The 12,741-nt window shown below is 44.5% G+C and overlaps 1 protein-coding gene across 8 annotated transcripts in view; it reads left to right on the top strand.

The window, feature by feature from the left end:
- Positions 1-12,741, top strand: part of PDZD2 (PDZ domain containing 2) — a 462,407-nt gene that overhangs the window by 329,071 nt on the left and 120,595 nt on the right. For all 8 annotated transcript variants that reach the window (XM_017526821.2, XM_017526825.2, XM_017526824.2 and 5 more), the window contains one exon: positions 9,580-10,081. In XM_017526821.2, the coding sequence (XP_017382310.1) occupies positions 9,580-10,081 (502 nt within the window). The remainder of the gene's footprint in view (positions 1-9,579; positions 10,082-12,741) is intronic.

Here is a 12,741-nt window from a genome sequence, read left to right as displayed (position 1 = left end):
GAGTAGCTGGGATTACAGGCATGCACCACCATGCCCGGTATTTTAAGTAGAGACAGGGTTTCGCCATGTTGGACAGGCTGGTTTCGAACTCCTGACCTCAAGTGATCCACCCGCCTCGGCCTCCCAAAGTGCTGGAATTACAGGCATGAGTCACCGCGCCAGGCTGTATTAGTTTGTTTTATGCTGCTAATAAAGACACACCTGAGACTGGGTGATTTATAGAGAAAAAAGGCTTAATGTGCTCACAGTCCCATGTGGCTGTGATAAAAATTAATTTGTGATAAAATTTTGTGATAAAAATAATTAAATGAACACATTTTGTCATGAAGAAAACATTTTTGTTTATTCATATTCTGTATTAGTTTGTTTTCACACTGCTAAAAAAGTCACACCCAAGACTGGGTAATTTATAGAGGAAAGAGGTTTAATGGACTCACAGTTCCGTGTGGCTGGGGAGCCTCAGAATCGTGGAAGGCGAATGAGGAGCAAAGTCACGTCTTACATGGCGGCAGGCAAGAGTGTGTGTGCAAGGGAATACCCCTTTATAAAACTGTCAGGTCTCCGGAGGACAGCATGGAAAAGACCTGCTTCCCTGATTCAATTCCTTCCCACCGGGTCCCTCCCATAACACGTGGGAATTATGGGAGCAACAATTCAAGAAGAGATTTGGGCGGGCACACAGCCAAACCATATTATATTCCCTGCCCTAGAGTTCAGATGCGGGAGAGGAGGCAGGTGGTGCTCAGCCCCAGCCATTTAGGCTGAGTAGAGGAGTTGGAAGTAGTAGAAAGTGGCTTCCTCAGCCTGTTCCTTCAGCAGGCAGTTGGAATGGCTTTTTCTCATCACATCTTCTAGGCCTAGACTCTGACCCAGTTTTCAAAGCCTCATGTACCTGGGCTCTGTCTTCCTCCATCTGAACAAGGCTTTCTCTCTCCCGCTTTCTGTCCTAGCAAAGAAGTCGATTATCTTCACTAAAGGTATTATGAGCACACCGAAGTCATCGGTCACTTTTTTTTTTTTTTTTTTTTTTCCTGAGACAGCTGTCACCCAGACTGGAGTACATAGGCATAGTCATGGCTCACTGTAGCCTCGATCTCCTAGGCTTAAACGATCTTCCTGCCTCACACTCCCGAGTAGCTGGCTCTACAGGTATGCACCACCACACCTACTTATGTTTTGTAGAGGTGGAGTCTCACTGTGCTGCTCAGGCTGGATGTCAGTCACTCTTTTTGTTTTTGTTTTGTTTTTATTTTGAGACAGAGTCTTGCTCTGTCACCAGGCTAGAGTGCAGTGGCATGATCTCAGCTCACTGCAATGGGTTCAAGTGATTTTCCTGCCTCAGCCTCTTGGGTAGCTGGGACTACAGGCACGAATCGCCACGCCCAGCTAATTTTTGTATTTTTAGTAAAGTTGGGATTTCACCTTGTTGACCAGAATGGTCTTGATCTCTTGACCTCGTGATCTGCCCACCTCTGCCTCCCAAATTGCTGGGATTATAGGTGCAAGCCACCACACCTGGCTGGATGTCAGTCACTCTTACTAGACGATATTCAGCCAAAAAATTCCACCTTGAGTCCCCTAAGGACAATTTGACTCTGTCTAGGGAGCCTGTGGAATCTGTGAGGAAATTGAGTAGAGCAGGAAGGTGACACCTGAGAGCGTGCCCCTGGCAACCTGGGTCCCATCCCTCTTACGGAGCTGTCCAAACTTGTCCCATTTCTCAGCCAGGACTTCCGTGGGAAATTAATCTGTGTATATTTAACACTTCCTCCCAACCAGTTGTTCTCTGGGAACCCTGTAGGTTTACAGCATCAGACAGTTCTCTGAGTTAATTAGGCTTAGCAGGTTTTCAAAAGACCACAAACAGCTTTGCAGCCTCCCATTACTTCCTAGGGGAAGGAAAATCCTGGGCACGAACAATTAATTGCTGTCTGTCTATCCTGTGTGTCCAGCAAGGTGACTATTAGCAGCTAGTTCTATCCTTTCAACTCAGACCCTGTCGAAATAACTTATCTGTAAACATCCCCTTTTATTTAGCATTTATTCTGCTGTTGTCTGTGTAGCGGCCTGACATAGATGAAGAGTGTCTGCTTTGGTGAAAAGTGTTCAGAATTCTCTTGTGCTCATGGCATGGTTGTACAGTCCAGGGCCCAGTGGTGGTGATACCAGTTACTGTGTTTTTTTTTTTTTGTTTGTTTGTTTTTTTGTTTTTGAGATGGAATCTCACTCTGTTGCCCAGGCTGGAGTGCATTGGCACGATCTTGGCTCACTGTAACCTCCATCTCCTGAGTTCAAGTGATTCTTCTGCCTCAGCCTCCCCAGTAGCAGAGTTTATATGTGTGTGCCACCACACCCAGCTAATTTTCTGTATTTTTAGTAGAGATGGGGTTTTGCAACGTTGGCCAGGCTGGTCTTGAACTCCTGACCTTAAGCGATCCGCCCGCCTCAGCCTCCCAAAGTGCTGGGATTACAGGCCGTGAGCCACTGTGCCATGCCTTTGTTTTTTGAGGCGGGGTATTACTCTGTTGCCCAGGCTGGAGTACAGTAGCACAAACATGGCTCACTGCTGCCTTGCATTCTGGGCCCAAGTGATCCTTCCATCTTAGCCTCCTGAGTAACCAGGGCTACAGGCATGTGCCACCACACCCAGCTAACTTTTTATTAATAATATTTTTTTTTTGAGACAGTCTTGCTCTGTCACCCAGGCTGGAGTTCAGTTGTGTGATCTCGGCTCACTGCAACCTCTGCCTTCTGGGTTCAAGCGATTCTCCTGCCTTAGCCTCCTGAGTACTGGAATTACAGGTGCACACTACCATTCCTGGCTGATTTTTATATTTTTAGTAGAGATGGGTGTCACCATGTTGGTCAGGCTGATTTCAAACTCCTGACCTCCTGAACTGCCTGCCTCAGCCTCCCAAAGTGCTGGGATTACAGGCTTGAGCCACTGCGCCCGGCACTCAGCTGATTTTTTTTAAAGTAGAGACAGCTTCCTGCCATGTTGCCTAAGCTGGTCTTGAATGCCTGGGCTCAAGCAACCCTCCCACCATGGCTTCCAAAAGCTCTTGGATTACAGTTATGAGCCCCAGCATCTGCTCCAGGTTACTTTGAATTGCACACATAGGCACCATGGTTCAGCTTGGCAGCACCCACCATGGGTTCACATTGTGTGCCAGGCATCAATAATCAATGGCTAGATGCCCAAGATGATTTTCAGAGGTACCTGGAAATTGTTTTTTCCAAAGGTTTTGGCAAAACAGTCAAATATCAAAACTGTACAGCTGCCTCAAGCCCTCTTTTAATAGAATTCGGTTATAGATAAATTATGTATGTCTTCAGTCTTCTGACATCTCCCTGTATTTGCCCCTCTCTTATCTATTTTCTTGTCTGTCTTGGTCTTTAAACTCCAGGAAGCTTTATTCCTCCAGCTTTTCTAAGCTCCCCCTTCTGCCAGCCTTTTCCCGGGACTCCTATCTTTGGAGAGCCCAGAATCCAGAATTGTGATAAAGCGTCAAGGAACAGAGGAGTTGCTCAAAACTTTCTTTCAGATAAGGCACCTTTTGTGGGAAAGGGAGGAGGAAGCAATGTGTCCAGAAGAAGCCTGGTGAAGTAAAGAACTACAACTGGCCACATGTGGTGGCTCACTTCTGTAATCCCAACACTTTGAAAGGTTGAGGCAGGTAGATTACAGGAGGCCAGGAGTTCGAGACCAACCTGGCCAACATGGCAAAACCCCATCTCTACTGAAAATACAAAAAAATTAGGCAGGCATGGTGGCATGCACCTGTAATCCCAGCTACACAGGAGGCTGAGGCAGAAGAATCATTCAAACCTGGGAGACGGAGGCTGCAGTGAGCTGAGATCGTATGACTGCACTCCAGCCTGGGCAACAGAGCGAGTGTGGCTCTTAAAAAGAGAACCGGCTGGGCGTGGTGGCTCACGCCTGTAATCCCACCCCTTTGGGAGACTGAAGCAGGTGGATCATGAGGTCAGAAGTTGAAGACCAGCCTGGCCAAGATGGTGAAACCCCATCTCTACTAAAAATACGAAAAACAGCTGGGTGTGGTGGTGGGCGCCTGTAATCCCAGCTACTCAGGAGACTGAGACAGAGAATTGCTTGAATCCAGGAGGCGGAGGTTGCAGTGAGCCGAGATTGCACCACTGCACTCCAGCCTGGGCAACAAAGCGACTCTGTCTCAAAAAGAACTACAATAGATTTCAGAGCAAAAGTTCTAGGCTATAACTCAGAACCTCATTTCTGGATACCCTGGTCTTTCCATTTGTCTTATCCTGCAAAGGTCCAAGTCAAATAAATCTTAATTGAATTAATAATTTTACATGGCAGAGGAAAATTGCAAATTAAAAAAATATGTGATGGAGAAGTTTCTAAAAGACTAATCAGACCTGTTTATGGAGAAGCCGCCTTCTGTTTTCCTAAAGGACATGATTATATTCCATTTCTTTCTCATACCGACTTTGGAATGAAGTGTAATGATTCCAATGCTGGGTAAGAATCCTACTGAACAGAAAAAGGGACCTGAGTGTATGAATTAGTCAGAAGGGGTTAGAAAAGTTAGGTAAATCATTTAAATACTAGTATCACGTTGAAGGTGGTTTAAAGAATTCTAAGAAAAGTGCCCCCTGCTTAAATTAAGTCTCTTTCTCACCAGCTTGCCACAGCATCTATAATTCATTCATTGCCCTTCATCTGCAGGAAGGCCATAGAAAATTCAGTGTCCAGGAAGGAATAAAACAACCTGTCATACAGTTCCTTTAAGGTGACAGGGTCTTATTTATTGCCAGGAAGCTGGAGAGGATAGGGAGATGGTGCTGAACTCAAGGTACACTCCTTCTGGCTTTGTCATTTTGCCAAGAATGGACCCTGCAGACAAACTAAAATACTGTCTCAGTCACAGGCGCCTTCCAAGGTTCTTGGAACTTCCATAAGAGAATAGGGTAGAAAGATATTTAAGTTCTTATACTCTGAATCAATGGGCCAACTTTTTGGGTACTGAAAAGGTCTCTGCATACCACTCATCATGTTGTTTAAAGATTTCACATATTTAACAAAAAGTGGATTCCCAAAAAGCAATTTTAAATGAACATTGTCTCCAGGCTAAATCTTTTTCAGGATGATCGTAAATGTTCAGGAGGCCTAGCATCCCTCTTATTCAGGAGATAAAATGAATATTTCTGGCTGGGAGCAGTGGCTCATGCCTGCAATCCCAGCACTTTGGGAGCCTGAGGTGGGTGGATCACCTGAGGTCAGGAGTTCCAGACCAGCCTGGCCAACATGGTGAAACCCTGTCTCTACTAAGATACAAAATAATTAGCCGGGTGTGGTGGTGGGTGCCTGTAATCTCAGCTACTCGGGAGAGTGAGGCAGGAGAATCTCTTGAACCTGGGGGGCGGAGGTTGCAGTGAGTTGAGATCCTGCCACTGCACTCCAGCCTGGGTGACAGAGTAAGACTCTGTCTCAAAAAAAATAAAAAATTCTATTTTTAACAGGTTAATGTTTTGTGCTGCACACCGGATCAATATTGTTGGAATGGTTTGCTCCTCTTATCCCCAGAATTCTTCCTGGGAAGCTGGTGTTCACAATTATTAGAATGTGAAAACCAATAAGATGATCCATTTTAACACCTGGACTTTACAGATGAGGAAACTGAAGTGCAGGGTTGATGGTGATTTAAAGAGAATTGCTCAGTGGGCAGAGTGTGGGCTTTGGAATCAGGCCACTGACTAGTGATGTGAACTTGGGTGACCTGATTGATATTTCCAAGCTGCAGTTTCATCTTCTGTTAAGACAGTTCTTAGGTAAATAATGTCTATAAGGCACCTACTCAAAAAATGAACTCAAAATTTTTCTATAATAATACTATTTTCATTGTGAACTCCAAATTTGCCCAATAATACTATATTCATGGTTTTTAAAACATTGAGATACAATTCACATAACAGAAAATTCACCATTTCAAAGTGTACATTTCAATGAGTTTTAGTGCTGAGTTGTGCAACCATCACCACTACTTAATTCCAGAACATTTCCTTACCCCTCAAACCCTGGGTCTATTAGCAGTGAGTCCCAATTCCCCGCTCCCCCATTGCTGAGCAAGCACTAATCTTCTGTCTCTATGAATTTGCCTGTTCTGGATGTGTCATGTAACGGAATCGTACAACATGTAGCTCTTTTGTGGTCTGGCTTCTTTCACTTTGCATAATGTTTCCAGGTTTTACTCATGTCGTAGCATATAACTCATTCCTTTTTACTGACAAATAATATTCTATTGTATGGATACCCCAACATTTGTTTATCTGTTCATCAGCTGATGGAAATGGAAGACCCAGAGGTCAGGCCTGGTGGAAAACAGTCACCATTGTTTTAATGGTTAGGTCAAAGCCCAAAGGAGGACTTGGGTGACCCACTCTCAATCTGGTCTTGTGTTGATGCCCTGCACTGTCTTTTGTGACATCTGAGCACATGTATTTTAATGGTAGTAGTTTGCTCAAAGAAAACCTTACAACCTGGCTACCTACTTTTAGGATTTTATACTTTTCCGTGGATTTTTCCAGTATGGAAAAAATGTATACACAAAGAAATGAAATCTATACATTATAGAAAAATTGTCCTGAGAGCCAGGTTTAATTTTTATTTTCGAGACTAATGGATGGTCTTTTATTTTATTTGAGATGGAGTCTCGCTCTGTCGCCCAGGCTGGCGTTCAGTGGCTCAATCTTGGCTCACCACAACCTCTGCCTTTTGGGTTCAAGCGATTCTCGTGCCTCAGTCTTCTGAGTCACTGGGACTACAGCCACACACCACGATGCCTGGCTCATTTTTGTATTTTTAGTTGAGATGGGGTTTCACCATGTTGGCCAGACTGTTCTGGAACTCCTGACCTCAGGTTATCCGCCTGCCTCAGCCTCCCCAATTGCTGGGATGACAGGCGTGAGCCACCGCCCCTGGCTTAGTAGATGGTCCGAAAGCCTCTTTGTCCCTCTGTATTTCACAGGATGACCTGGCATCTGTGCAGGATCTTTTATCTGCCTATTTTTGTACCTGTAAGTTTACTACCATGGTTTATAGCCTGAGATCAAAGAAGACTTTTATTGAGTTTGGTTGATGTTTGAGTCATGAGTCCCTCCTTTTTTGTTGTTCGCTTTATTCCATGGCAGAAAATTCAGAAGTATTCTCTTCTTTAGTTAGACAGTCACTGTTATTCCATCAACGTGACCATTACATATGGGGAATATATGCCTTTGGGCCAGAATTTAGTGCATTTCAATCACATCTGGTCACCTCTTCTTCGCGCTCCCTTGCCTGCTACCTACGTGAAAGCTCACTATGAGATGAGAGGAGGCCTTTGATGATCTGGCCTCCTTTCCACGTAATATAATGACTGGCTCAGCTCTCAGGTCTGATTTCCCTGCTGACAAGATCACAGAAGGCATGCTAATGTCACTTTACCTGCAGTCATCATTTCTTCAGAGGCAGCATTGCATGCAGCCCCAGGCTTTTACTTCGTGGGCGTGTGAAGTCCAGAAGCAGATATGATTTGTGAAGGATTTGGTTGTTCACACTTTTGCTTAGGAATGAGTGATGTGTAGAATGTGGCAAGATTCCAGTGGGGAAGGCATTCCCTGGGTTCATCACGGATTTGTGCTGCTGGATCTTGGGTAGCAGAAGTGGAGGGTCCAGCCCTGCCTGGTTTCCTGACTTTGAGCAAGTGTTTTCTTTGCTAAAGCTTTGATGATCCGGTCCTGAATACCCCTAATTACTCATTTCATTTGATGTTGTATTTTCTTACTGTTCTTTAAGATCTGGAGCAGTTACCATGTGGTGTTCTGCTTCACACACCTTATCTCGTTTATATTATTTCCTGCTTCTCAACATCTGCCAGCTCTCCCATACATGAAAAAGCGACAGACCCTGGCCCTTGTCTTTCCATGCTGAGCGTCCCTTATTCCTTCACTGTTCCTGGTTGACAGTCTGCAGCAGCCTTTCGTTCTGGTCCCCCTTTGCCTGTGTGTTTTCTATATTGTCAGTGTTCTTCCTAACGTGGTATCCAGACTGGAAATGACACTCCATGTATGCTGTGATCAGCCCCAACTAGAACTGTTACCAAGACCTGAGCCCGATCCTCATTCAACACAGCGTACTGTTGCCGCCGGTGCCTCCTTAGCCGGTTGCCTATTTGTTTTGTTTTGTTTTGTTTTTTGTAGACAAGGTCTCGCTCTGTCACCCACGCTGGAGTGCAGTGGTGTGATCTTGGCTCACTGCAGCCTCTGTCTCCCAGGCCCAAGCGATCCTCATGCCTCAGCCTCCCGAGCAGCTAGGATTACAGGCACAGGCCACCACGCCGGGCTAATTTTTGTATTTTTAGTAGAGACGTGTTTTGCATGTCACCCAAGCTGGTCTCGAACCCCTGGATGGACTAGAGCAGTCCGCACACCTTGGCCATCCAAAGTGCTGGGATTACAGGTGTGAGCCACTGCACCTGGCCACCAGTTGCTTTTTTTTTTTTTTTTTTTTTTTCTGTTTGAGATGGCATCTCACTTTGTCACGCAGGCTGGAATGCAGTGGCACCATCTCAGCTCACTGCAACCTCCTTCTCCCAGGTCCTGGTTCAAGCAATTCTCCTGCCTCAGCCTCCCAAGTAGTTGGGATTACAGGCATGTTCCACCACACCCAGCTAATTTTTGTATTTTTTAGCAGAGACAAGGTTTCACCATGTTGGCCAGGCTGGTGTTGAACTCCTGACCTCATGATCTGCCCACCTCAGCCTCCCAAAGTGCTGGGATTACAGGTATGAGCCACCATGCCTGGCCTCACCAGTTGCCTTTTAATACCAGCCAACATCTGTGACCCCTACTCAGTGAGGCCTAGACTCCCGTTGTGGTGTTATTTGCCCCTAAGAGCAGAACTTGACACTTTCCCCAATCCATGCTGTCCATTCTTTACTCTGGGGACTCATAGTTTCCTTCCATTGGAACTAGATGGATGGGCGCCTAGCATAATTCAGATGCAAGAAATGACTGGAGCGAAGAAGAATTTTATTTTATTTTATTTTATTTTATTTTATTGTACTTTGGGCTCTGGGGTACATGTGCGCATCCTGTAGGATTGTTGCATAAGTACATACATGCCACATCCCCCCGCCTCCCTGGTTGCCTACATCAGGCATTTCTCCAGGTGTGATCCCTCCCCATCCACCCTGCCCCTGCCCCCCCGCTGTCCCTCCCCTCCCCAAGAATGTTATTTTTTAATGATATGTTAGCATTGGCTGTGTTCCTAGAAAAATCCTCCTCCAGCTCCTGATCCTATGGTACTTAAATTAGTAATTTCTAGTTCTTGGGGTTTTGTGTTTGTTTTGGGAGTTGTGGGGTCATTTTTTTGCAGCAGTTATTACATAGATTAAAAAAATGAATTGGGTGTTGAACCTCTTCAGGGAGCTTAGTACCTCAGTCCTTTGGCCAACTTGTTGTCACTTGGGTCCTGTATGGACCCTTGAATTTCTCGGTCTGCTGTGCTGCCCAGGAAGGGTGTGTGGGTTCTAACTGGCGCCTCTCTGTGTGTTACAGTTACCTGGCTGAGCAGTGCTGGAATGGCGGCTTTATCTACCTGATCATGCTGCGTCGCTTTAAGCACAAAGCCCACTCTGCTTATAATGGCAACAGCAGCAACAGCTCTGAACCAGGAGAGACACCTACGTTGGAGTTGGGTGACCGAACTGCGAAAAAGGGGAAAAGAACCAGAAAGTTTGGGGTCATCTCCAGGCCACCTGCCAACAAGGCCCCTGAAGAATCCAAGGGCAGCACTAGCTGTGAGGTGTCCAGTGACCCCAGCGCTGAGCTGGAGAACGGCCCTGACCCTGAACTTGGAAATGGCCATGTCTTTCAGCTAGAAAATGGTCCAGATTCTCTCAAGGAGGTGGCTGGACCCCATCTAGAGAGGTCAGAAGTGGACAGAGGGACAGAGCAGAGAATTCCAAAGACAGATGCTCCTCTGACCACAAGCAATGACAAACGCCGCTTCTCAAAAGGTGGGAAGACGGACTTCCAGTCGAGTGACTGCCTGGCACGGGTAAGCTTTGGTTTGATTGTGGAATCAGAATTTTATTTATTGTGGGTGTTTGTTGGTTTTTGCAGCCCAGCCCTTATGGGAAATACAAGCTGGGCTCAGAATTTTAAAAGAAATATTGTTTGAAGTTGCTTTTAAGGTTTAAAAAAGACATCTAAGATGACCTCGCGTTGAGAAACCAACAAATCCATTAAGATAAGTGATCAGAGAATGACAAAACTCCAGTCATTTTATCCTAAGTAAATGAAGAGCTAGTCGGTGATCCTAAGTGGAAAACTCAAGCCTTCTGTGTTAAAATTTGAGTCATGTGAGGTCCAGATAAAGTACTTAGCTGCATCATTATTTATCGCTGCTGTCACTAATGGAATTATTGCCGCAAGGCCAAGAATTCCTGGTGACAGTCCACAAACATCTAAGCCTCAGAATTACACAGGAAGGGTATTCAATACACAGGGGAGCATCTGCTTTTATTTTTAGCAGTTCGAAATTGGTGATGTTTTCATGAGATCATGTTATTACATTGCTGAATTCTAAGGAAGTTTGGAAGCTTCACAAAAATCTCTGATACTATGAAATCCAGCTGTGAGGGTCAAGGTTGGTTACCACACCTGCTTTGCCTTTAGGTGTATTCTGAATGGTAAGGGGCAAGCTTCTAGTCTCAAATGGTCTCCCTCATTATAACCAACATTCTGTCTTAGGAGAGTTACGTTTCTTTAGGGTAGACACATTCATTCCAAGAATCTTCTTGGCAGATATTCCTGCAGACTCCAATTGAAATGATAAACTGCCGACGCGGGTACTGATTGGTTTCTTCTCTGACTTGGGAGTTGCCCTCTGGGGATGAAAGAGAAAGTTACAAAGATCAAAAATGGGCATAGAAGTATCAAGTTGGGGCCTGGCGCAGTGGCTTGTGACTGTAATCCCAGCACCTGGGAGGCCAAGGATGGTGGATCGCTTGAGCTCAGGAGTGTGAGACCAACCTGGGCAACATGGTGAAACTCTGCCTCTACCAAAAATATAAAATAATTAGCTGGGGACCTGAGTGCGAGGATGGCTTGAGCTTGGGAGGCAGAGGTTACAGTGAGCCAAGAGTATGCCACTGCACTCCAGCCTCGGTGAACAGAGCAAGACCCTGTCTTAAAACAGAAAGAAAAGTATCAAGTTGAGTGTTGGCTGCTGGGAAATAGCACCCCAGGAGTAAGTGTGATTTCTGCCATTGTAGCCACATGTGCAATGGGTTGAAAAGAATTAGAATAACCCCTCTCTCAAGAGATTGTGTTCTTTCATTTGAGGAGCTGGATGATCTTCATGAAGCTGGACACAGAGAAGGCATTATTTGTAAATGGAATGTGTCAATAAGAAAATAATTGATGTCTCCATTGATTTGCTACCAGTTTTATGAGTTCCCCCCAAAAGGATTAAGGACCAAAAAAAAAAAGATGGTATAGCTCACTCCTGTAATCCCAGCACTTTGGGAGGCCGAGGTGGGTGGATCACAAGATCAGGAGTTCAAGACCACCCTGCCTAATACGGTGAATCCCCGTCTCTACTAAAAACACAAAAAGTAGCCAGGCATGGTGGCACACGCCTGTAATCCCAGCTATTTGGGAGTCTGAGGCAGGAGAATCGCTTGAACCTTGGAGGTAGAAGTTACTGTGAACCGAGATCGTGCCACTGTACTCCAGCCTGGGCTACAGAGCGAGACTCCATCTCAAAAATAAGTAAATAAATAGTGGAAAAAAAACAAAGTGTGATCTATTCCCTTTGGGGCATTTTTCTAAAAAGCCATATGCCTGTAGAGAGGGGAGGCTTGCCATCTGGAATTTGCATTCTTTGTGACTTTATAATTCATATTCTGATTATCAGCTCTGTATCATACTCTTTGTCTTGGTATATCAGAATGGACCACACATCTTCTCAGGCACAAATATTTTAGCACCCTGTTCAACCATAAAACTATCTTTATTAGGTACATTTGCCCAGGATTGATAGGATTGGCAAAAAGTAGATTTTCACAGCTTTCCCCCACATTCTGGGGGCACCCAAATTGGAACCAGTAGACCTTCACACAAGATTGTTTAGGTTCTTGGGATTTTTATTTTTACTTCAAGATAGAGACCAAGGTCATGCTAAAATGAAATTTCCAGAAAAACAGAAAATGGCTATTTACCTTGTAAGCCTTTGGGGGAAAAATTATATTCCATTTGAATAACGGGAGCTTAAACATGTTGGTATTTTTCCATTTCTGTGTTACTAATGATTTAATATATCTGCAGAAACCTAGTAAATTACAGAAAAGCTCATAGTGATTCAGACCATTTTTGTTTGTCAGGTACTTCTTTTTCGTAGACTGTTTCTTGTTCTAAGACAGTGTTACATTAAAAGGAATCCTCAGTCTTTCCTTTTCCATCCTGTTCCGTCTTAACAGACCAAGAGGAAATACATTTGCTTTAAACAAATTTTTCTTTTTTAAAAATAGTATTTTCTATAAAACGTTAACACACAATAATACATATACAAGCAGATTACTATTTAAAAAGACAAAGTTGGATTTATCTTTTAAAACAGACTCTCCTAGGATATAGACAAACTATTTTAGACATGAGTTCAAAGTTCCTCATTACTTTTTTTTTTTTTTTTTTTTTTTTTTTTCTGTTTGAGAT

Source organism: Cebus imitator, unplaced genomic scaffold (genome assembly GCF_001604975.1).
Source record: "Cebus imitator isolate Cc_AM_T3 unplaced genomic scaffold, Cebus_imitator-1.0 Scaffold44, whole genome shotgun sequence".
Lineage (NCBI taxonomy): Eukaryota > Metazoa > Chordata > Mammalia > Primates > Cebidae > Cebus > Cebus imitator.
This window is presented reverse-complemented; position numbering and strand designations above follow the sequence as displayed.